Source organism: Alexandromys fortis, unplaced genomic scaffold (genome assembly GCF_014885135.2).
Source record: "Alexandromys fortis isolate MF-2015 unplaced genomic scaffold, M_Fortis_MF-2015_v1.1 scaffold_63, whole genome shotgun sequence".
Classification (NCBI taxonomy): Eukaryota; Metazoa; Chordata; class Mammalia; order Rodentia; family Cricetidae; genus Alexandromys; species Alexandromys fortis.
In genome coordinates this window covers 9,839,589-9,865,309 of record NW_026067953.1, presented here as the reverse complement: position 1 = coordinate 9,865,309, position 25,721 = coordinate 9,839,589, and the positions used below count along the sequence as shown (strand labels likewise).

The following is a 25,721-nucleotide window of genomic DNA, read 5'->3' as shown; positions in this document are numbered from 1 at the left end:
TATATACATATGTATATATATATGAAGGGAACCCCAAGAACCACACAGTTTTACACCTGCTAAGTAGCTAAGAAATCTATAAATACTAAGATAAACATGACGCATCGCCATAAAAGAGCCTTGGCTGTGGGCCTGGGAGGGGTGTGGCACAGAGCCTGGGGCCTCGCACCAGAAATGGGCACGGTGCGCTCCCAGCCTTGCAGGATTGAAGTAACATGGCATCTGCTGAAGTCTCTTTCTCTTTCAGTTGGCTGTGTCCTTGCCACCTTTTTGCATATGTGTCCTCCATGCATGGGTGTCTCTCTGAATCCACATTCCCCATATTAGGTCACTAGTCAGGTTGGATTCAAGTCACCTGCAGTCTTTGCTCTACTTGAACCACCTTGTTCAAGGCCCTGTATCCACATACAGTCCCATTCTCCCATGGCTTCAGAATCTAGGTTTGCTCAGCTCAGTAGTGTAGGTGTGTATATCTCACAATACACAGTGAACCCCAAGGGGGCTGGTGGGTGTTTGAGATAAGTGTATGCAAGTGTGTGTGTGTGTGTGTGTGTGTGTGTGTGAGTGTATGCAGGTATTATTCCTACACAGCTTCACTCCAATGCAATCAGCCAAGTGCTGCTTTCGAAACGTGTTTTCAGATAGGACCGCATGTGCAGAGTGTCCAGACCATGAAATTAAATTGTGTGCACTCTTGCTCTCTAATGGTGAGTCTTGGGTAGGTCCCAACCTGGAGAAGTGGGCACCGTGGCTTCCGGTTTTCAGATGTGGGAAGCCAAGGGACTCATGCTGTCTTATCTGGAAAGTATTGTCACTCGGTGCTATGGCCAATTCCCTTCTTCTGTTTCTCTGTTCTTTCTGATCCTAGTGGTATGGTGTGAAACCTGGGAAAGTTTGTGTCCAGGAAGTGGGCTAGCGTTAGCCAGACTGTCCTGGTTCTGAACACTCTCCACACAGCACCCTCGTTTCTGACACCGGCGACTGCCATAGGTGTCCCTGGTGTCAGCCTCCGTTCTCTGATTCTTCTAGAATGACAGAAAGTTCCTTCTCTCACTGGCATGATGCTTTATAGGGAATGGAGAAAATCCAGCCAGCCAAAGTGACTGCGTGGAGCAGAACTCTGCAGGGAGGACCGCAAATGGAGAACTGCCGAGTCTCTTCCCAGTGAGCAGATACACTGTCCTCCCGCTTTCAGTATGTGACAGCTGGACCTTGTCTGTAAGACATGCTTGGCAGACTGACTGATGGCCACTCCAGGCTCACCAAAACTGTGACGAGAAGCCTCTATCCTTAGTCACAGGGTTGATGTTTCTGGAATGGCCAGTCCCCCTGTAGTATCCATTGTGATCAGCTACCCAGAGCAGGAACTTGTCGTAAGTGTGACCCAGATTAGCCTGAGTTCTCTTTGAGGAATATGCACTTCTTCTCCACCCAGATATATTGTAGGGACGGCTTTTGGTTAGCTGATGACTGCGCAGGCAGTGGCTAGGCCCAGGGCAAGGCCAACCATTCTCCATGCTCAGCTATATGCCTGTTCTGGGCCCCTTTGTCGGCACCGGCTCTCATTCTGGTCCTGTGACAATTCCCTCATGCTCTGGGCTATCATTTGCCCCGCAGGGACCATGAGGGGAAGCAACCAGCCAACCATCACGGTGGCATCTAGGCCACCCTGCTCCGGAATGCCCGCTCCCTTGACCCTTCTCTCACACCCACATGATTTTCTTGTTAAAATTTAAAAACCATTAATTAGTGGCTGCTCTGTCAGATGGCCTGCTCGGCACCCCTGGTGTTCCTTTGGTAATTTCCTGCCACTCAGAGAAGGAAGGACCACCCTGAGTCCACAGGTCTTGGGCCTCATGGTCATAGTTGGCTAGAACTGGAAGAGGCCTGAAGCCGGAGACCAGGCTGGATGAAGTTATTTTTCAATCAAGTTGGGCTTTGCCTTGCTAATCCCTCTCCTCTGCAGGGGCTGAGGACAGACAACTCTTTCCAGCATGGAGACAGCCTTGGCCCTGAGATTGGGACCCTGGGCCCAAATCTGACAATAAACAGAATGTGTCTCAAGAGACACCCAGCTGAGCACCTAATGAAACAGATGACTGAAGAGAGGAGAGACTACCAGCAGAAGCCCAGGATCCTCTGGGCGACACCAACCCCTCCGCGTGTTGGGAATCTGTCCAAGACCTGTAGAATAAGAGTTTTTTCCATGTGTGGATCTGAGAGCTATGCTCCCTTCCAGCTGCAGGTTTCAGTCTCTTCGGCTGTGACATGGAGATAGTAGTACACGTCTCAGGGCTGGGGACATAGCTCAGCGGTAGAGGGCTTGCCTAGCGTGTGTGAGCCTCTGGGTTCAATACATACACACACGGTATATATTAACATACCCATCTCCCACATGTCCTGCACTGTACACAGCAATCAAATACCGGCTCTGGTTTCCATATCTGAAGCTCTTCTTAGATAATTTGCAGTTTACATTCAAGTCCTCTTTACTCTTATAAATGAATTCTGTTTGTGAAAATGAAGATATTCCAAACCGAACAAGCGTGCAGCAAGTGTGCTTTGAAGAGTGCAAAGACTAGGTTAGGGCTGACTCCCCCGGCAAAGCCCTGGGTGTGTGAGCATGAGAACCCAAGTTCAACCCACCAGAAGTCACGTCTTATAGAAAGGGACAGTTATGGTGGTGTGCGTTTCTCATCCCAGTGATGGGACAGCAGAGATGCCATCCTTGGGTGCTCGCTGACCTCCCCCCCCCCCCCGCAACCTGGCCAAACTGGTGAGTCCCAGGTAAAAACTGAGACTTTGTCTTAAAAAATAAAAACAGGTAGACAACCATCTGAGGAACAGCACCTGACATTGGCCCCTGGCTGCCACACACACACATGCACACATATATGCACGTGCACCGACACATGAATACATATATACACGCATGCGCATACACATGTTTTTAAAAAACTTGAAAAGCCTCCCTGACTAGGAGGCAAGTCCCATTTTACTCCGTATCTGATTTTATTGTGGCGGCCGTGAGAACGCAAGACTCATTTCCCGGCTGGAATAATGGAACTCCATCCACAAAATGACCGTCAAATACAGTTGTAAAACTTATCAAAATTTAATATGGTGTGTTTTATCGTCACCCCCTGAAGCCCAAGACTACATTGTCCTGAAGCCCTGATAGGTCAGCTCAGTGCACATACCAAATGTGTCTTGTGTCTCACCATATGGCAAACAGCAAGTAACATTCAGGTCGAGAGGTCAGGGGTGACGTTTGGCTTCCTGGGGTCCCTCGAACACATTTCCTGTGCTGTCTCTGAGGACCAGCCTCTCCTAATGCCTTTTCACAGCCTCCTGGTCCTTGCCACCTAGACTAGCGTCTGTCCTTTCCGTTCCACGCCTGCCTGCTCACCCCGACCCCATATAAACCTCCAGTCACGGTCCTGAGATACTGGCTCAACGTCTGTGTTTCTTGAGGCCCCAAGTAATATCCCGGATTTACAAGTCTTGCATATGAGGGATCTCCTTCCTTCCCCCGTTCTTTGCCCTTGAGGCTGGAGACGGGCTTCCTGGGTTAAGAGGTGAACTCCGACAGAGCTGATCTGTAGTTCTAGAACCTGGGCATTTCTTCCCCCCAACCCCCAGGATATGCCATTATTTGTATCTGATAGCTTCCAGCTCCGTATTTGCTGAAGCTGCTGGCTCTTTAGATATGGCGATGTAAGAGAGGGACAGCCTGTTGCCCATGACTGGACTGCTGAATCCTGTCTTGACTTGGTTTCCTCTGGTTTTGTGAGGGGGGAAAACAAACAAACAAACAAAAAAACAGGTGGGAGAATTTGACAACTGTTAAAGGGTTAGAGGCATATAAGAGCCCATGGGCATTTACGCATCAAAATGCTTATTACTGGGCCATTAGTAGCAACAGGGGGCACTTGTGCAAATATCCAGCTGATGGCCACATGGTTGGTTTGAGTTCTGTTCTTAGTCACAAACGATAGGCTTGTACCAATGGCAGAGTCTCTCTTGTGTCAGGATGGTGTTCAGTTGTGAGTTACAAAGCATACAGGCCTTTTCAGAGAGCGCTGATCTCATGTCAGAAGCCCAAAGATGAGCAGCCCGGGGCCAGCTCTGGCACCCAGGGCTACAGAGGAACCAGCTGCTTTCTTCTTGATCATCCTTAGTGGCCACTGCTGGGTTTTCTGTCTTTGGACTTCTACTCTAGGAAGGCCAGGCTTGGAGGAAAAGACGCACAGTGTCCTCAGCTCTCTCTGTAAGGAGCATTCCAGGAAGCGCCATGCCCTCATTTGCACCTCCACTTTATTGGCTAAACTTTGTCATCTGTTCACGTCTGCGAGGGAGGCCAGGAAATGCTTGATCTTTCTTTTTTTTTCTTTCCTTTTCTTAAATTTATATAATATTACCTTTCAAGACAACGTTTCCTCTGTGTTGCCCTGTCCTGGGATTCACTCTGTAGATCAGGCCAGCCTTGACCTCTCAGAGATCCGCCTGCCTACTGGGTGCCAGGATTAAAGACCCTCAGAAAATGTTTGGTTTTTTTTTTTTTTTCGAGACAGGGTTTCTCTGTAGCTTTTGGTTCCTGTCCTGGAACTAGCCCTTGTAGACCAGGCTGGTCTCAAACTCACAGAGATCCGCTTGCCTCTGCCTCCCGAGTGCTGGGATTAAAGGCGTGCGCCACCACCGCCCGGCTAGGAAATGCTTTTGCAACAAATTGTAGACTCAAAGTTGGAATTCTATTAGAAATGAAAGGAGATAGGCATAGATATTAGGGCAACGTGAGCCACAGCACACTTCTGCATCCCCTGACCAGCAACCCTGGGCACCCACACTCCTTGCCTACACAGAACTCCTTGCCTACACAGAACTCTAATTATGGGTACCCACACTCCTTGTCCCCTACACAGAACTCTAATCATGCTCCTCCTTGGAGAGGGTGAAGGCTTCACACTGGGGTTGCAGCCAGGGCTAAGCCAGGCTCACAGGAGACCATGCCAGCTTCCCACTAGGTTGGAATGTGTCTGGTTCTTCAGGATTCCATACTTGATTAAAAGCTGAGATCATTTGCTGTACTTACAAAGAAAGTTCCAGAGCGACCATGACACAGTGATGAGGTTGCAGCCAGATGAACCATTCAGGAAGGGTGAGAGAAAGACTCAGAGTGGACGATCCCTTTGCATATGTGATGAGAAAAAATTAAAAATAAGGAACATATCGAGAGAAGAATGGAAGAGATTAAATTGTCCTGTGACTTTTTCCTCCCTTTTTTTGTTGGATTTTTCTTGGTTTTTCTAATGTAGATATCTAAAAGTTTTACAGAGAGAATTTTTTTTTCTTGTCAGATACACATATGTAAATATTTCTGCATAGGTGGTATTGAGGACAAATGAATTATATGCACAGGGCTGAGTGAATAGTAACTATCATCTGTTTGTTTATTTGATGCATCATGCATGCAAGACAAGTGCCCTCCTGCCACGCTGCACCCCCAGCCTTCTTCCTGCTTTCTCTTTTGAATTTGGTCTTCCTAAATTGCTCAGACAGGCTCTCATAGTAACTGGGACTGCAGGCCCGCACTCCCAGGTCTGGCCTAGTAATTAATTTTTAAATATATATTAAAATTCATATAATTTATGCACACACATACAAAATGAAGTACTCAGGCAGGCTCACAATAAAAGGCGAGTGTCCCTTCCACAGGCCTCTCCGCCTAAAAAAATCTTCCAGGAAACCCCCCTGACAGCGTCTAGGCCTTGAATCTGAGACTCTTTCCTTGCAAAACCACCTGAAATAGTTTGGATGGCTGATAACAGCGGGACTGAAAAACAGCTCTGCTTGCAGAGGAACCTATCCAAGTGGCAAGTGGCATTGCTGGCTGTGGCGACCTCTTTGGAAAGACTTAGATAGTTAAGATTTAGTGGGGCTAGAGAGGGGTGGTGAGGCGGGAAGTATTGTGCAATGGTTAGGGATGTAAGCTTTGGGGCCCTGCTGGGTTAAGAACCTGGTTCTGTCATTCACTAAATGGGTGACCTGGTTTCTCCTTATCTTGCTTAATACAGTTTCAAAGTAGTGACCAGAATACTCCCGTCAAGGATTTTTTTTTCCTTTCTATCACCCTTAACATTTGTTGCTTGACTTAAATTCCCTAGCTTTGGCCCTGACTAGCCTAGGCATTTGCTCTAGTTGTAAACTTTCAGACTGCAATTGCTCATTTTATAGTTTTTTTGGATTCCTTAAGTCGGGATCCAGTAAGGACCACATGTTGCAGGCTCTAGGCCTCTCTTGCTGTTCTTATGTTTGTCCGCATGAAGTTTACCCGTTGAAGAAGCTAGCTAGACTGGTTCTCACTGTAACCTACCAAAACCAACAACGGCATGTCTAAGCTAAAAAGCTGGCGTTCCTCTCACGCCAGGGTCTCAGAGAACGCCAGAGCCATGATCCCTTTGCAGGCTCCCCATCTTTCCCGCTCTTGCTTGCATCCTTCTTGGTCTTTTGGCTTTGTAGTCTATGGGGTGGTGAGTGGCCTCCAGACCACACCTCCCTTCCAGGCACCAGCCGGAAATCCAGCTCTGCCTGAATTTTCAGGTTCTCAGGCCTAATCTTCATGTAGAGAGCTCAGTTTCTGGGTCTCCCCTGATCTATCCCATGCATCATAACAAGGAGGAGGTATCCCATAGATCCCACCGCAATGATACCGGTCTCCTAGCAAAGTCAGCTGAGAGAAGAAGATGTGAAGAAACACAAGGGTCCCACAATGAGCCCAAAGCACACAGCAGTCTCAGAAACCACCAATCAAAAGAACGATAGTGGAGGGGCAGCGTTCTAGTGTACATCGTCTCTATAAGGCAGGCCTTCCTTTCTCCTGGAGGACAGACATGTATTTAAGCTCTATGCAGAGACTCCAGAGCCTGGGCCCAGAGATCCACCTAGCCACTGTGTGAGCCTGAGGATATAGTGTCTGCAAGCCAGGCTTGAGCCCGTACTCCCTGAGACTGGGTGAGGCAGAATCCCTTCATGGTGGCTCAGCAGTGGATTTCAATAGATTGAGCAGAGGGGACTTCAGTTCCAGCTGAGACTCGCAGTGAGGTAGCTACAGTGACCCTTCACTCAACAGGGGATTAGCAGAAGCCCACCTGCCTTGGGCCAGATGTGGTGGGTCATTATTCTAACACCTCGGAGGCTAAGACAGGAAGACCATTGTGAGTTTGAGACCAGCCTGGGCTGCAATAGTGGAATCATGGCTCACTTTGGCTATAGAGCATGACCCTGTCTCAAAAAATCCAAGTGTAGCAGTAGAGGCGGAAGACAGAGGAGTCTGTAGCAGCCACGGACCCAGGCCCCAATCTTCTCTAGGCTCTGCCTGGGGCTGTCACTCACATCACCAGCCTGAGAAGGGATGTGGCCTGTGAGCATCTGCCCCGGGAATGCACGCCTGAGAGGACCTCATTCCAGAAAGGATCCCTTGTGAACACAGGCTTGTGCCATGCTCCTGACTCTGGTCCGGCAGCCCCGTCTTGTGCTAATTAATGAAAAATCTTGTTGTCCCCAATGGAGGAAGGTGCGACAGTTCTCACTTCTCCCTCACAGTTTGCAGTCTTTACCTTCACACTGCTGTCACTTTCTGCTGGCGGGCCGAAACTGTCAGTGGGAAGTCTGGGGCCACCCTTGCTCTGCTTGTTGAGGCGAGCACAGCCAGCTTGCCGGCATTGTCTTTGTACTCCATATGGCCCTGTTCTGCCTGCGCCACCTGCTCTGCTCCCCCAACCCCCACCGCCAGCCCCTCTCTGGGCCTGGTGAACTAGATACAAACTTGTCTCAGTGTACCTGGCACTTCCGCAGTTTTAACACCTAACATCCTGCTGAGATACCTTTAGCCCTGTGGGGACAGGGGCAGGGGCTTCAAAAGGCAAATCAAGGTGTGTGAGTTTTTGCGCAGATTTGAAGTTGTGTTTAATCTCTGTTTTTGAAGAGTCACAGTGCAGAGGTCAAGCCGATGCTTGCTGTTGGGACCACGGAGCTCTGTCCTTGAGTGACAGCCTCGCAGGACGCTTTTCTTCTAGGACTGCGTTAACCACACAAAGCCGGTTTTCTGGAAGGGTCCATACTAACACACTTGCTCTGAAGGGGCTCAAGAGGTTTGATTGTGGTACCCGTTATACCCTTCACAGAGAGGCAAGCACCTGGTGACAAATTGTACCCCCATTCCTTCCAGCTGAGACCTGGGATCCCTGTTCACGGGGAATGTTTCTGAGGTTGTGGGAGGGAGAGCACGTACTAGGGCTTGATGTGAATATCCTTTCTCACCCAACTGCTGTGTGGTAGCTCTCCTCTTCCCATGAGGAGACTTGGGGTTTCAGAGCCCCCTGCCTTTGTGGGTCCGCACTCTCTCAGTTCCTGTAGGGTGGGGTAGATGGTGGCTAGAAACGGCTTGCGCTCAGCCCGACTCCATCCTGTTTGCCAGAACTTAACCATGGGACCCCACCCATCTACATGGGAGTTTGGGAAATGGGGTGTGTCCCCCAGGGAGAAGGAAATGGATCTGTCATGGGTCACAGAGTAGTTTTTGCTACCATATATGTTATCATCCACTTTGCACACCGTCAGGATCCAGTGAAGATGTCTCCTCCATCACTGAGTGTCTCTCTAGTTTCCAAAGCAAGATTCTGTAAGGGCACTATGGTTTATATAGAAAAGTCTGGCCTCAAATGAATATGATTTGAGTGGAACTGAAGCGCTCTCTCTCTCTCCCTCTCTCTCTCTCTCGTGTGTGTGTGTGTGTGTGTGTGTGTTTGAGGGCATGTGTGCATGCCGTAACACATATGTGGAGGTTAGAGGAAAGTGTTAGGGGGTAAGCTTCCCTCTACTTTGAGACAGGGTTTCTCTTTGCTGTTTTCTTCTGCCTTTGCCAGATTAGCAGGTTTATTGATTTGTAGGAAGTCTGTCTCTGCCCCCTCCCCTTGTAGGAGCAAGGGATTACAGACACATCTTAGAACATAGGTTCTGGGGATCTGAACTCAGGTCCTCATGCTTGTGTGGCAATCACTTAACCACTAAGCCATTTCCCAGCCCCATAATTTTTTTTGCAAGATTTATCAGGGCTTTAAACATATTGATCCTAAATATCCACGAGAAGGGAGACTATTCCAGATGGTCTGAACCTACTAAGTCTCTTTTGAAGGAGGCATTTTAGTAAGTAGGATGTGGTTTGGAAAACATTGATCTAGAAGTTTCTCATTTTATTGTTTAGAAGCCGTGGGGTTTCCACATGGAAAAATTGGTTTGAAACTAGTTGCCAAATTTGTGCTTTCACAAAGTTTAGTCCTTTGGGGATCGTGGTGTCAGAGACCCGAAGGATGAGTCTTCCTAGGATGCAGTAAAGGAGTTTGCTGCTGTGGCAGAATACCTGGGGAAATCATGTGGAAACTGAAGCAAGGTTTACAGACTGTGGCAGCTCCAGCGTGGTGCTTTGGACCTGCGGGGAGGCAGAATTTCATAGCAGGGCCACATGTTGGGGGGAAGCCACCCACTTGGTGGTGGCCAGAAGGCAAGAAAAGGCCGCAGTCCCTGTTTTCTCTTCAAGAGTGTGTCCTCAGTGATTCAACTTCCTTCAGGTTGGCCCCGCCTCCTCCTAAAGAGCCTGACCCCTCCCAGTAGCATCACCAGCTGGCACCTAGCTTTCAAGGGGACAAGTAAAATCAAACCATAGCATCCTTCTCTCCCCTTCCTTTCCCCCTTCTCCCTTGTTCTTCTCCCGTCCCAGGCCCTTCCCTTCTCCCCTTCCTCATTCACTCTGTTGAGAAAGGGTCTCACTCTGTGGCCTTGAACTTGTGATCTGCCTGCCTCAGCATCCCGAGTGCAGGAATCACAGAAGTGAGCAGCAAAGAGCCTATGAGGACGGAGTCCCTGCCTTATTATTTACGGTAGAGGGTAGTCATCGGCTGGTGTCTGCTCTCTGTTTAACTTGATGAATGACTGTGCAGTACCATATGTGCCTGCCTCGGTTATAGCTGGACACTTTGGGGCAGTCTACCTGCATTGGGCCCGCTGCCCAGGCCTGCCCATCTGGTCAAATGTAAAATCCCTGTTTGTCTGCTTATGGTTTTATGGCTGGCTGGCGGCACTGGCCATAAATCAAGGTGGTTTGAGGGTTAGTGCTGACCTTAGACAGAGTCACTCTCAGAGAAAACTGGAGTGGGTTTTTTTTTTTTTTTAAATTTGAGTTACAGGCACTGGTCCTATATACATATATAGCTTAAAATTTAATTTGGTGTGTAATTGGGACTAGCTCTTTGGAGCCCTGGGTTATGTGTTTGGAGCAGCTGAGAAATAGGGGCGAGGCAGGGCAGGACATGGTATGTTAATTGGTGGCCTCTGGGACCTGTGAGAGAATTAGATCTAAGTCCCCCAGTTAGAATGAGCTTGGCAGTTTTATTTGAGTCAGAGGGGGCATGTATATAGAGACCACTGGTTTGCACCAACTGGAGCAGGCTATCCTCTGCTCTGTTGCCCGTGGACATGGTCCTCAGCACGCAGTGGGGACAGAAGAGAGGGTAGCAAGAGCATCCTGAGTGAGGGTGCGTGGAGCCTTGTACCCTTGCCTGCACCCTTGTCTGTAGTATTTCTGTGCTGCTTAGCCGGTGCTCCCTCTGAGGGTTTCACATTTTATTACCAGCCTCGATAAAAGGGACTTGGTCAGAGCAAATATTCACAGAGGAAAAAAAACAAAGGAAATTAAATGCGAAATCGTGACTAGTGAGAAACCACACAGAGGCCTTGACTTTAATACTGCCAGAGCCATTGAGGGAAGTGGTCCCCAAGAGTCGGAACCAAAGGACGAGGGCCTGGTATTCCCCAAGCCTGGCCTCTCTCCTGTTTAAAAAGAAATTGCCATTTAATTTGTTTCTGAGTTTTATTTCTCAAGCAAACCAGCATGGGGCCCTGTAATGAGGCTGTGTTTCTGGGAGGTGTTGAAAGATGGAGAGGAGGGAAACCACAGAGGAAGGCTGCGTCTCATCTGGAGCGGGTATGGACCTCTTCAAGTGGCACGGGCTCTCAAGAAGTCAGCGTGTGGAGCACAGGAGGGAGGTGGAGCTGCTCGAGAACTGTTACTCCCGTGCTGCTAGGGACAGGAGTTGCCATTGGGGTCCCCAGCAAACCAGGCAAAGGGCCCAAGAGAGGAAAGCCAACCTGAGCTAAGGGGGTGAGGAAGTATGTCTGCAGTGAACCAAGAACAGCCCTAGTGATGAGAGGGTCTGGGCCAAGTGAGCACCAGGGTCTCTGGTGTAGATGTGCATCAGTATCTAAGGGGGTTGCTTCCGGGCTCACCATGGGTACCAAAGTGGTGAGATGCTCTAGTCCTTTGTATAAGGTGGTTTAGTGTTTCCACAGGGCAAACACATTATCATGTTCCTTAATCATCTCTAACTGACTTGTGATACCTAGCACCCTATATGTAGGGTCTACGTCTGCAGTTATTTTACTGTATTGTATAGACAAGAAAAAGAAGCCTGTTTATGCTCAAGATGGATAGAATTTTTAAAATATCTATTTTTAATGTGATTAACTCCAAGGATGCAGAAACAGGAGCCAGACTGTGTATACATTTAGGCCAGAGATTTCTGGTCCAGGGAGCATCAGAGGAAACCTGGTGATGGTCTCTAACAGGCAGAATCTCTGTTACCTGAACCAGCTCCCTGTACAGACTATGACAATTTGTGGGAAACAGTGACAGGGTGCAGGTGTAGGCATATTAGCATCTCACCACCCTGCCTTCCCTGACCTTCCAGATAGTGAAGAGGCCTTGACTCCCAAATCACCCTCCCACCAGCTCTCTGCCAGCTGGGCTGGCTCTACCCTGCCTGGCCACCAACTCAATTTATAAAAATAACTGTGGGCTCGTGTGGATGGCTAAAGGAAGGCCAGTCTGGGTCTGCACCTGTCTTAGCCCAATGCTGCCAGACATGAGTACTGATGAATCTGTTTACCTGAGTGTCTTTGGTGACATACATAGGCAGTGACACTTGCCAGCAGCCCTAGGAGGGGAGCACTGTGTCTATAGACAATCAGCCTCTAACTGCCCAAGGTGCACCGCAGCAGCCACACTGTGTGTATGTGCCCAGGCCTTTGCTAAGCTCTCTGAGTCTAGGGTTCCATTCAGGTCTTGCCCTAACTGGCCCATCCTGCTTTCCCTATGCTACCTGCTTGCACACTCTCCCCAGAAGCCTAACACCTTCCTTAACAAGGAGCCTGTTGCCAGGATGGGGTGAAACCCTGTGTCGTAAGAACACAGCACTAATAAATTTGATTCTTCCAGTATCAGGAAGTAGGTTTTATGGTTCCTCTTGCACAGATAGGAAAACAGAGGCCAGGAGACCAGATCTGACTTTGCCCACATTCCCTCAAAGGGGGAAGAACCTTCCTGCTCCCTGCTCTATGGTGCCCTGGAGCAGGTCTGAGAGGGGAAGTCACAGCAAAGCATCAACCCCATCCCAGGTCTTGCTCCTTTAGCACTGCTGACCGTCTGGACCCAACAAGTCTGTGTTGGGGAGGTTGTCCCAGGCATCATGGGATACTGAGCAGCCCGTGGGCCTGGAAGATGCCAGCAACATTCCCTCCAGTTGTTAGAATCAGAATTACCTCCAGACATTGCCATGTGTTCCTGGGAATAGTCACCTGGATTGGTAATTAGTAGCCAAGAGCCACACCTGAAGAATTCTAAACCTTCTTAAATGTTCTTGGCCATGGGCATGGCCGAGGGACACCAACAGAGGGGTGAGCTGGGACACTGAGACCAAGCTTGGCTAAGGAGCTGATGCCTTGTCCGTTTTGTGAGTGTGCACTAGGACTTCCAGTCATGTGCAGGTATAGGTGAGCCTCAGCCTGGAGCCAAGGTGAGCTAGGTGTGAGTCCTGGGATTCCACTGAGAGGCCATTCCTCATCTATGAACTGGGGTTAGTTTTAAGCCATATTTATAGAAAGTCTTGGGCTTATAACTGAGAATGCTTTTATTCAGGAGACATGGCCTCTACCACCAGCTACATTTAAAAATCCACCCAAATATTAGTGGCAGGGCAGTCTCCATAATTCCTGTCTCTCTGCCTCTGTAACAGCCTGTGGCAGAGGGAAAGCCCGTTTGTGTCTTCCACGTGGCCCTATAGGTCTTCCCTCTGAACTCTGTCCTGTGCCAGCTCAGATCATTTTCCCCAGCTGCCTCCATAGAGGTCGCTCAGGACATCAAATGGAGCAAGGACATTATAGCTGGTCCCCTTTATCTCCTTCCTTCTGTCCAGCAGTGCCTCTGACCTCAAAGCCTATCTCTTTACAAATTATTTAGGTCCACTGCCTCTCACCCCAGACCAAGGGACCTCTCAGACTTACCAATAAAGACATCCATCTTCATCATCATCAGAGCTCAGGGGTGAATAAGAAAAGACTCTTGCCTGGTGCATCCAAGCCGTTCGTCAAGTGCAGTTCATATTGGATTGGCTTAAATGGCAATTAAGCCTGAGCTTATGGGCTTGGGAGAGCCAGATGGCCTTAAAGACCCTGGTACAACTTACCAGGTACGAAACTTCTCGATCTTTCCCATCATCACACCTATTAGCATTGTCTGCATCACCCAAAGACCAAGACGCCATCTGTGATTATCTCTTCTTCCAATATGCAGGCTCTTTAGTCACTGAACACGTGATGAGCAGATTCCCAGGCCCTGCCTCAGAGCATGTGAGTCTGGGTGTCTTGAACAGAGTTTGGGGATGTTATTCAGTTGGTGGATTGCTTGTCAAGCGTGGATGAAACCCTGGGTTCCACCTCTAGCAACACAGGTGTCAGGTGAGGCAGCAAATGCCCTTTTTCTCGGTTCAAGGTTCTCTTACGTAGAGAGTTCGAGGCCAATACTGTCTCAAAAAAAAAATCAACGTGGGCTAGAGAAATGGCTCAGAGGTTATAAGTGCCTGATGCTCCTATAGAGGACCATAATGGTTTTTAGTATCCAAGCCAGCTGACTCTCAGGTGCCTATAACCTCAGCTCCAGGGGATCTGATGCCCTCTTCTGGTCTCCAATGGTACCCATACTCACATGTGCACAGACACTACACATTAAAAATAATAATAAAAGTGTTTTTTAAGTTTTGAACGGAGCTCAGAAATGATCATTTTAACCGTCGCCCAGGGGCCCTGTCCATGAGCGTAGGCAGTACTTTGAGTCATCCCTCATCACACTGAGATTGAATGTGGATCCACATGTTAGCTGTGTGTGCACATAGTGTGCGTCTATGTTTTCTCTGGGCATAATGAAACTTAAAGAGATTTTCACTTCCAGGATCATGTAATTTTTTGTAAGTAGCAAAAGCTCTCAAGTGTTTCCCCCAGGTTGGGAAGAACAGATATGTTACAGAGGAAATGCTGTATGTGAAGTAACTTTTGGAGAAATATGACCACGGAGACAAAAAGACCATAAATGCAAAGGAATCTCTTTGTTTTAATTATTTCTTTTATTTTTTTGAGATTAGTATAATTACATTATTTTTCCTTTCCCTTTCCTCTCTCCAGACCCTCCCAATACCTCACCTTTTTCTCTTTCAAATCCATAGCCTCTTTTTTCACTAATTGCTGTTACACACACACACATACTCACAGAGAGAGAGAGAGAGAGAGAGAGGGAGAGAGAGAAAGAGAGAGAGATTTTTAAATACATAAGACAACTTTTTCTCAGTCTGTATAATATTATTTGTATGTGTGTTTTCAGGGTTGACCCTTTGGTGTTGGATAACCAATTGGTGTGCTCTACCTGGGGGAGACTGTTTCTCCTCCCTCTTGACATTCGTTAGTTGTCTGTAGTTCTTTGTGTAGGGCTGAGGCCTCCTAGGCTCCCCCATGCCCACCCCCATATCCTTGTAAGCATGTCTTATGTTATATCCTTGTTCTATTCATGTTCTGGCAGTCATGGCAACGAGACTTTATGGTTGTAGCTTCCCATGTTCCTAGGAGACAATTTAACAGCAAACTCTATGACCCGCTGCCTCTCACACTCTTGCTGTTCTTTCTCGCACAGCGGTCCCTGGGCCTTAGGTGGGGAAGTGATTTGTAGATGTATCCATCGGGTCTGGACTCCACAGCTCTGCATTGTGATTGGTTGCGGTTTTCTGTGGTTCTCTGTCTGTTGCCAAGAGAAATTTCCTTCGGAGGGGTGAGGACCACACTTTTATCTGAAGGAATTTAACTCCCAGAACATGTCCCTTTCTCAGTGACGGCCAGCTCCCAAGCCTGCCTACCCCTCGGTGCCTGCAGACGGGGAGAAATGTCCCATCTTCCGGTTTCAGAAAATCTGTTTTTAGCCAAGCCGGAGGCAGAATTGGTATCTGGGAATTTGGGGCTGTGGCCTTGGGCTAGACAGCAGGGCCTCCCCAGTCTCCTGCCCCTCCTTTGCCTAGTCTTTGGGGTCCTGGGCCTGGTGAATTCTCCCTCTGCCCCCTGCCTGCTCCTCCGGCATCCCCACTGGCCAGGCAGAGCTGGGATGGCAATTTTACAGCGTTGTTATTACTTCATTGTTGCCCACATTGGGCCCCACAGCCACTCCGTGCTCAGGCCAGACCTTTCCAGAGAAACGGCTTCCTACACCTTTACAACGTGAGAGGAAAAAAGGGGCCGTTGGATTTATGGAAACTATATAAAGTTTATGGAGTCTTGGCAGGCCCGAAGTAGGAATGCCTGCAGGAGGGGGCCACATTTTGAAATGGAGAGTGCCGTGCAAGTGTACTGGGCCTCTGTCGGGACACCAGACAAAAATTTCTAAGTCCAGGGTGTGCTGTGTGAGCCAGGGGTCGGGGAAACTGGCCTGGAGGCAGCGGCTGCCAGGATGATCTCAGGGTGACCTCATGTGCTCCCATACCGTTCCTCGGAGGTGGACATGGCTGTCCTCATTTCGTAGAGTGAGAACTTGGCCCAGAGTTGTACAGTGTGCCACAAAGTGGTTGTGCGGCAGTCTGGAGCCCCTCAGACTCTCTCCTGTGGATTGGGTGATGTGTCCCAGTTTTAGCTTGGAGCCTGTCTGCTATTTGTGATTGTGTCTGTCTGTCCCCCGCTATCCATCATCATCACCAAACCCCTCCTGTAAAAGATGGTTTCTGCTCAGTGTTCCCCACAGGGATTGTTGGGGACAGAAGCAAAGCCAACTCAAGGTTGGTTCTGAATCAGAGCAGGGTTTGAATACATACACAGCCTGAGTCCCTCTGTCCCTCTTCTCCTGTAGGGCCCCAGAAGAGTACCCTATGGGATGCAAAGTCAGCACCCTCCATCCCTGTAAGCCTGGCTCTTCTACTCCGTTCTCCCTTTCACTTGCTCCACATGCCATCTTTGTTTCTCCCTCCCACTTGCCGGAATTCTTGGAGTTCAGATTCTGTGAATACTTAATTGCTGGTTTTACCCACAGGGCCTGGCGTTGTTCCAATGTCTAGTCATCTTTGTATAAATATCAGCTGCTAGTGTGGATGGGCGAGTGTGTGGATATGGACGGGCAGATAGATGGCTGGGTGGTTAAGTGGATGCCATGTTGGGCAGGTGAATAGGTGGGGAGGTAGGTGGCGGGTAGGTGAAGACATAGATGGAGGAACGGGAAGACGTAAGTGGTTGGTTGGGTGGATGGATGAATGGAGAGGTTGTGTGGTTGTAGATTGGCAGTAGGCACCCATGTTCACGTTTGCATCCCCACACGCAGTTCAGCTGTGAGGTCTCTCTCAGCCTTCTTACTAAATGCTTCTCTGTTTCGGGGTCTGTGCTTTGCTCTCTCTGAGGCCAGCTGGAGAAGCAAACCTGGGTGTTTGAATGTGTGTGTGTAAATACTTTACAATCCCCATAAACTTGTTTAAAGACAGATGGGGGTGAAAGTATAAACTCGGGCAGCCTTTGGGGAGGGCAGTTTGGAAGTGGCTATTAAAATTTTAAATGTGCCTACCACTAAGACCCAGCAGCCCCACTTGGAGCCATCAAGGATGAGAAATGCATTTGCTTGCTTGTGCACAAAGAGCTGTGTGCCGGGGTGCTGGTGCAAAGCTGCACATGGGTGTGTCACTCCTATTAGTGGCAGATGAGAAGTAGTCACTGCGTCCTTTGAGCAGGGCTTGGCAACCCAGTAAGTACCCTGGAAAACTTCAGCCAGCAAAAGGAACAAGACAGTGCTAGGTCCAGAGGTGGACATTTCTGAACTGGCGCTTGAGATGGGCTGCTCCAGCTCTCAGGCGTCTCTGGGGTTCTGGGACTCCGTCACCTCAGGAAGTGGCCTCCTTGTCTCAACTCTTATTGCTGTCAACCGCTCCTTTCCCTCTCCCAGAAGCACAGCCTGCTGGGATCAGAGCTTTAAATGGCAGGCCTGCTTGTCAGTGACCTTCTTTAGAGAAGGAGACAAAGGAGAGGAAGGCAGTCACCTGCGTAATTACTGTCTGCTGGCTCTTCAATTAAAAAGCACGAAGGGCACAATATTAAAATCTGATTTATGGGTGCCACTATCTACCTAACCATGTGGCCAAGGGCCAAAAAAGCACTGTAGTCATTATGGAAAAGCAAAAGTGAAGCCTTATTCTCCGGCAGCAGACATATTGGCTCTCATTTTCTCCTTGCTAAAGGAGTATGAAGTGTTTTCCGACGTCTGTAGTATGTTCTTCTACTGTGCTGAAATCCAGAGCTTAGTAATCTGCAGGTAAATTAGGAGTTCCGCCTCAGCACCTCGGGGAAGTTGTCCTTTCACCACGGCTAGGCATCAGGTGCCTGCAGAATCTTCTAGTCTAGCTCTAAAAGTGAGAGCTATAAAACTGGGCACGATGACACATGCAGAACTCTGGAGGCCGAGGCAGGAGGGTCCCGAGTTAGAAGCCATCCTAGACCCTATCTCAAAAACACCTGCATTACCATGGAATGCAGGACCCCAGGTTCTCTCCATGAACTTTGGAGTGGGCCTCTCATCCTCAGCTTGCAGAAGTAGGGGTGGGAGACAGGCCTGAATACAAGGAACTGGAAAGTGACAGGGAGTCTGACCCTAAGGCTGGAAGACTATTTCTTCAACACCCCAGCACATCCCAGAGCTCCCACCCGAATCCCTAACACTGTCTTTATCCCAGCCTGGGATGGAGACAGGTGCTCCTGGATTGGAGATGCACTCTGCTGTGTCTGCCTTTTCCTGGGTTCTGGACATCCTAATTCTGGTCCTCACGCTTGCCTGGCAAGGGCTTTGCCCACTGAACCATCTCCCCATCCCACGGCTCTGTACCTCCACCTCTAGGCATCTGTGTAGATTCACTGTGACCACGCTACTTTCCACCAGAGCTTATTCGCCTTATAGCCAGGTGACTGGATACTCAAAATCAGTCTGAATTCGTGGGGTTACGTAGAGGCTTAATCTTGGGCTGGAAAATGGGGATCAGGTACTACATAAGCCCCCGGTGGGCCCCTTCTGTGAAGGGTTTTGCTCATGCCAGGGACCCTGCAGGGTTCAGTCTGCCGTCTGTCCATATGGAATTTCCTCGGAAAGGGGGGCAGGATTTTGCCCATGTTTCTTCTGTTCCCTGGCTAACGGCATTTCTTTGTTTGCAGTTGAGAGGGAAAATGTGCAGAAGAGGACTTTTACGCGATGGATAAACCTACACCTGGAAAAGGCAAGTGGGGGTCTGGGAGTGGGTAAGTCACAGATTCGCCTGCAGCTACACTGGTGGTTCGGCATGGAGGAGACATGATCCCTGCCGTGTGTGTGTGTGTGTGTGTGTGTGTGTGTGTGTGTGTGTGTGTGACTTTGTGTACTGTATAGTATGTATGTGTGTGGACATGTCTATGTTCATGTATGTAAGTATGCAGAAATCAGAGGGCAACTTAGGTATCAGTCCTTGCCTTCCACCTTATAGAGACAGGGTCTCTTGCTCACTGCTATACACACCAGGCTAGCCATCCCATGAGCTTCTGTGACTTTTCCCATTTCCACCTCCTGTCTCAGTTGAGGTGCATTGGATTACATGCCACCACTTCTGGGTTCTAGGTGTTGGAACTCTGGTCCCCGTACTTCTATGACAAGGGCTTCATGGACTAAGCCATCCCCATGGCTTAAGTGCACCCATAGCTCTGTGCATTTGTATCTTTATGGGGTCTTCTCACTACTCTCCACTCTCAGTATGTGGAGCAGACACAGCTGTTCTGTGATTACCCACGTAGCCGGGGAGGAAAATCCATGAGTGGACAATGGACACTATTCCATGTTGAGCAATTCCAGGCCTTCCATGGGCAGAAGGCCGTCACCCTACATCAGACACGGTCCAGCTGTCCACTCTGGTGGTGTTGACAGCCATCATTGAACTGACACGAGCAAGAGCTCTGAACATCCTTTAGCAAAGCCTCTTAAACGTGGTTGGTGAAGAGCCATGCTCCGCATCAGGCAGCCTGCGTCATGCCGCACACTGCCAGCCGGGTCTCCTTGAGTCCTCCCACAGCCCACAGTAGACTGTTAGAATGAGGACCCAGGTGCGCAGACATCCCAAGCTCCCTGAGCTCTTCTACAGCGTCTCAGGGGCTCTTCTCTTTCTCTTTCTCACGTTCTTTGGTCATGCAGCTTGACTTTTCTGTTGTGTCTGCTGCGCACACATAGCATCCAGCAGCTGACGCAGTCTCAGGCAGGAGGAGGAGAGGAGGGGCGAGCAGGTGATCAACACTCAGTGAGGAAAGAGAAGAAAGCATGCAGAAATGCAAGCTCCCCGTGCCCGTGAGACTGGACCTGTAGGCCCCTGGAATATGTTATCCCAAGTTTCCTGAGACTGCAAGAAAATTCACACTTCAGGAAAGCTGACCTGTAGAGCTGAAGATGGGGAGCCGATGCTTGCCCTAGATTTGACTCCCAGCACCAAATAAGCTAGCTGTGGTGGTACCCACCTGTAATCTGGGCAGTTTGGGAGATGGAAGCAGGAAATGAGAAGTTCAAGGTTGTCCTTGGCCAGCCTGGGCTACATGAGACTGTCTTGGGAGAAAGCCAGATGATTTGATGTTTCTTGTACCAACACCACCTCTTCTCCCCTATGGACATTCTCTTGTTCTCCATCTACCTGCACCCCCCCCCCCCCCCCCCCCCCCCCCCCCCCCCCCCCCCCCCCCCCCCCCCCCCGGTCTCTCCTGTCTTCTGGAAGCTGGCTGTCCCACCACTGTAGGAAATTTAAAGTGTTTCTCTCTTCTTCAAAAGTAAAAGCATAGCCACTGCTGGCCTGGCGCAGTGATTCTCAACCTGTGGGTTGCGCCCCCCACCCCCACCCCCGACCCCACGCACGTGGTTGTTGAATCACCCTTTCACAAGGGTCACATATCAGATATGCTGCATATCAGATGTTTATATCATGGTTCATAACATTAGCAAAATTACAGTTATGAAATAGCAATGAAAATGGCTTATGGTTGGGGTCACCACAGTGTAAGAAACTGTATTAAAGGGTCGTAGCGTTAAGAAGGGTGAGAACCACTGGCCTGGAAGAAACCCGTGCCATTATTAGAAAGCAGGAAGTGGAATTCCTGACTGAGGCGGTTCTCTTTCACACTTGCCTGAGTCCTGAGCAGGCACGTGTGTCCTGCCCCTCCTGAGCCCCCGTCCCTCCTTTAGCATGGATATCATGGTGCTGTCACACCCCCCCATGAGCATCTTAGGCACGAGATGGAAAACGACAAGGGATCACACTCGAAGCATGATAAATCCTTTGCTGGTTGTTTTGGCTGAGGGCGCATTTTTGGCATTGCACATAAAGTAAAACATTACTGGGGTTTCGAGAGGACAAAAAAGGAAAACCAGTCCCCAATCTTGAGCTTGGCAAGCCCCTAAATTAATGCCTGATGCATGTCGGCCTGCTTGAGAATTCCTAGCAGGGGACAGGGTAGAGCCAGAAAGTCTTTCTTTTTATAGTGAAAATAAATAAATACTGAAAAGAGCCGAGAGTCGTGTAACAAATGCCCCACACTTACCTGCCACCCAGTGTGAACCTCTTGGAACATGCATTTGTCATGTCAAGGACACTCTCTTTGGCCAGGCCTGCTCTTGTCCCTTTTTTGGGGGGAGGGAGGAGCAGGTAGGTCGCATGTAGCACCCATTCTGAGGATAAATCAGACAGCACCTGAAAGCGATGTGTAATAAGCAGAGAGAAATTAACGGCCCTGTTTCCAGCCCCGAGACTTTTAAAAACAGCCTTTCATGCAAAGGAAACCTAGGAAGTCCTTGGTGAATTGGGCTTAACTGCAATTTGAAGGCTGTCAGGAATATTTACTGAGTCTCTGGCTTCTGGAAAAATTCCTTAATTTACAGAAGGAGTTCGATCATGCAGAAAGCCCTGGGGAGGTGAGGGGTACTGTGGTTCCGGCTGTAGCAGACTCCTGAAGCCTGGGGAATGTTGGTCCGGGGAGTGTTTGGACTGGAGTGGTTTCAGCCTAACCCCCTGCCGTCCAGCGGTGGACTCTGGCCAAGGTCCTGTTTGATGCTGAGGCCCTTCCAGGAACAGCCGAGGGAAATTAGCCCCAGGCCAGGTTCTACCCCTGTCAGGCGGCTAACTGGGAATTTTGTTAGCCCATTCATCAGGGGTGTTTGGTTGGGGTCTCCTAAAAGGAAGCAGTCTGCCAGGCATGGAATGTGGCTGAGGCTGCAGGATTTGCAAAGAAAACACATTGCCTTTTGGTTCAAACTCCCTGAAACCCTTGAAGCGTGCCCTTTTCTGTGCACCTGTAGATAGCCTCAGCCTATATTTTGGTTAACTGGGGCAGCAGACTAGGACTCATATAAAGGGTGAGGAAATGCCACCTTCCTTAACCAGTAAAACATGATCCCACCAAGGGGCCACAGAAGGAAGGAAGCTTTCCCAGAAGAGAAGGTGCTGGCCCAGCTAACATTGTATTGAGATTTTCCTCACCCCGGGTGTGTGCTGGGAAGAGTTGCGCTGCCCCAGTTAGCTAGGGGCAGTGCAGTGCGTCCCATTGTCCCTGAGGGTTCCTGAAGCATCCAATCACTCCCTTAACCTGGACAAAGGTAAGGGGAAATTCTCGCCAAGGCCGCAGGAGCTCAAGAATGCAGGCTTCTGACCTATTGGATCTCCATTGCATTCATTCCGACTGTTCAAGGACAGATGCAGGACACTGGATTTTACCAAATAGCTATTTGATGATCACCCAGCCTCCTAGCTCCTCCCTTTTTCCAAATCAAAACTGAGTGTTTGCACTAGGTAATTTTCCATGAGCCGTAACAGAAGTGTGTGTGTGTGTGTTTGTGTGTGTGTGTGTGCGCGCATCTGTGTATCTGTGTGTGTTATTTTGATGTATGTAGATAGGTAGAATGTGGGTGCCTGTGGAGGCCAGAGGTTAACCTCAGTTGTGTTTTCTAGAAGCCACCCCCCTTGTTTTTTTGTAGATAGCATCCCTTACTGGGTGGGACTGGGGCTCACTGATTCAGCAAAGCTGGTTGACCAACAAGCTTCAGGGGTCCTCCTGTGTCAACCTCTCACCATTGGGATAACAGCTGTCTATTTGGGCACTGGAGGCTTGAACCCAGGTCCTCATGCTGGTACAGCAGCGGATACTTATCAACTGAGCTATCATCACCCTGGACCCCGAATTTCCTTATGCTTTGGAAACATATGGGACGTGCCATTTCTTACTCTCCTCAGACAGAAGCCGGATTGTGATCCAGCCTTGGGGTCTGAGATCTTATGTTAGGGGCTCCTCCAAAGCCTCTTAATTCGTTCCTTTATACAGCTCTCACACCAAGCAGTCCTACACCTGCTGGCCAGAGGTCCCTTCCAGGGCTTCTGGCTCTCAGGTGATCCTTCTGCCTGCAAGTTTCTCTCTTTTTTTAAAAAAAAAGATAATTTATTTAACTGTCTTACGTGCATTGTTGTGAGGGTGTCAGATCCCCTGGAACTGGAGCCACAGACTTCTGCATGCTGCCGTGTGGGTGCTGGGAATTGAACCCTGGGCCCTCCTGGAAGAGCAGCCACTACTCTTAACTGCTGAGCCATGTCTACAGCACTGCAAGTTTCTCTCTTGACCACCCAGGTCACTAACGGGTCTCTTTTCCTCCTGTCCTACAGTGTGATCCACCTCTAGAAGTTACGGACCTATTCGTTGATATTCAAGATGGCAAAATCCTAATGGCTTTGCTAGAAGTCCTCTCCGGGCGAAATCTGGTATGTGTGTTGGGGAAAGTACAAAAGGAAGTACTTCATAGGCTTCGTCTTCATCTGGGCACCAGCTTCGCATCACTGTGACAAAGTGCCCAAGTCAACTGTTTAAAGGAAGAAGGGTTTGTTTGGGCTCGTGTGTTTGGAAGTAACTATGGCCACTTGGTCCTGTTGCTTTGGGCCTGAGGAAAGACAGAACATCACACGAATGTGTAGCAGGGAAGCTTCTCCTTTCATGGCAGCAAAAAGAAAGGGACCAGGGATTCCAACATTATTCTCAAGGGCACACCTCAAAAGACCTGACTTCCTCCCACCAAGCCCCACCCCCTAAAGGTTCCATCACCAGCCAGTAGCCGCAAAGGCTGGTGTGTATCGGCCAGCAGCACCTGGAGTCTTCAGTGTGTAGATCTTGGGGGAACATCCCAGATGTAACCATGACATCGGGAAATAAATGTATGCACACATCTAGACAGGAAATGCTGAAGGCTGACATCCTTTATCATATGAAGTGTGGGACTGGTGGGATGGCTCAGTAGCTAAGAACACTTCCTACTCCTACGGAGGACTTGAGTTCTGTTTCCAGCCCCGACGTCAGACAGTCACAATGGCCTCGAACTCCAGCTCCAGAAGGTCCCAGTATTCTTCTCTGTCTTCTGAGGCCACTTGCACACATGTGACAGACACATATGCACAAATAAATTTAAAATAAATAGAGTGATATGAGAGCTGGAGAGATGGCTCAGCGGTTAAAGAACACTGGCTGCTGTTGCAGAGGACCCAGGTTCGATTCTCAGCACCACATGGCAGCTCACAACCATTTGTAACTCTAGTTCAAGGCCAATCTGATGCCCTTTTGTGGCCTCTGCAGACACTATACACACATGGTACACATGCATACATGCACTCGTATACACAAAATAAAAATAAGTGAATCTTAAAATGAGTTACATATGAACATATGTAACTGAGTAGTATCTTTTTCTCTTATTATTTTATTACTGTGTATTTGTGCACACATGTGTGGAAAGGGTACACATGGAATAGTATGTAGTGGATATGTAGAGGTCAGAGGACAGCCTGTGATGGTTCAGAATTGGAATCGAAGGATCAAGTTACTGGACTAAGCATTGTGTTAACCGAAGTTACGGCTGAGACTTAGGGAAAATCATCCATGGTTGTTGGCTAAGAAGACGTAACTTCTCAATGCGGGGAACACCCATTAGTATCGTAACCAAAATGTTCCCAGGCATTGTCAGATATACCTCCTCTTCCCCCACAAGGTGGCCAATGATCCAGTCCAAGATGCCTGTCACAGGGGCTGGGAAATGACTCCGCAGTTAACAGAGATTATGGCTCTCACAGAGGGCTGGATTTGGATTCCCAGGATCTACACAAGGTGGCTTACAACCACTTCTGCTGGCATCTGCACCTGTGCACGCACGCCCACATAGACAACAATAAAATCTTCCTTCTTTTAGATGCCAGATGTGTTTAAGTTGAGAAACTGGCTCCATCTTGAGTGTTTGATTTGACCTTGGTAGCCCTTTGTGCCTATCTGCACAACACAGCCCACGCTGGCTCTGGACCTGACTTTAAAAGCATGGCTTCTTGCCTGGCACAATGGCACACTCCTTTAGTCCTGGCACTTGGGAGGCAGAGGCAGGTGGATCTCTGTGAGATTGAGGCCAGCCTGGGCTACATGGTGAGTTCCAGGACAGCCAGGGCTGCACAGAGAAACCATGTCTCGAAAACCAACCAACCAAACACACAAACAGCGCTACTCCGAAATGCATGGTAAGAGGCCTGTCATCCCCACTCATACTCGGGAAGTAAAAGATGCCGTTGAGTGCACTCAGGCCTGGAAGTTCTTCACAGTAGGCTGAGGCATTCTTGGCAGGTCTCAGTGAAGCTGCAGGGGCTGCCAAAGGCCTTGTAAGAAAGCACACTTCAGCCCCTTGTTCTGTGTTCCCAGTAGACGGACTCCCACTTTGAAGCCAGGGCACGTGGCGACAACCTCCATGGCCTTGACCTTTGGCCCTGCAGCTCAGCAAAGCTGAGTCCTCTACTGCCCATCAGTAGAGCACAGTAGGTCCTTTCTGGTGGAACTGGCACGTGTGTGCTCTGCAGATGAGCTCACTGTGCGCTCGCTCTGGCAGGAATGGAGCTCCAATCTGTAGCTGGCCGTTGTGCATCCTCCCCAAAGCCCCAGCTGCAAAAGTTCTTAGCCAGAAACCAGCCATGTCTGCTGCTGCTGGGGAGCTGAGCCGAGCCGTGACGAGGACAGCAAGCTCGCTTCCCTAAGCAAAGAGTCACATGTGCTATTACTGCAGGTCCCTAGAGAGGGGGAGGGCTGGGGAGAACACTGGACACATTTGTCCCGTGTGGAGATTCCCTCTTCCCCAGCTCCAGTGAGTCAAGTGCCAGGATCCCAGTGTCACAGGCATTTGGATGTCTCCTCTGTGGGTGTTTTCAACATCATCCTTAACCTTCTCCAAAGAGCAAGTGATAAATGAAAGCGTCCACTGTGGTCCTGGG

At 49.3% G+C, this 25,721-nt stretch overlaps 1 protein-coding gene across 5 annotated transcripts in view; it reads left to right on the top strand.

The window, feature by feature from the left end:
- Nucleotides 1-25,721, top strand: part of Clmn (calmin) — a 97,750-nt gene that overhangs the window by 45,921 nt on the left and 26,108 nt on the right. For all 5 annotated transcript variants that reach the window (XM_050151566.1, XM_050151565.1, XM_050151568.1 and 2 more), the window contains exons 2-3: nucleotides 18,598-18,659; nucleotides 23,097-23,192. In XM_050151566.1, coding sequence (XP_050007523.1) covers nucleotides 18,598-18,659; nucleotides 23,097-23,192 — 158 coding nt within the window. The remainder of the gene's footprint in view (nucleotides 1-18,597; nucleotides 18,660-23,096; nucleotides 23,193-25,721) is intronic.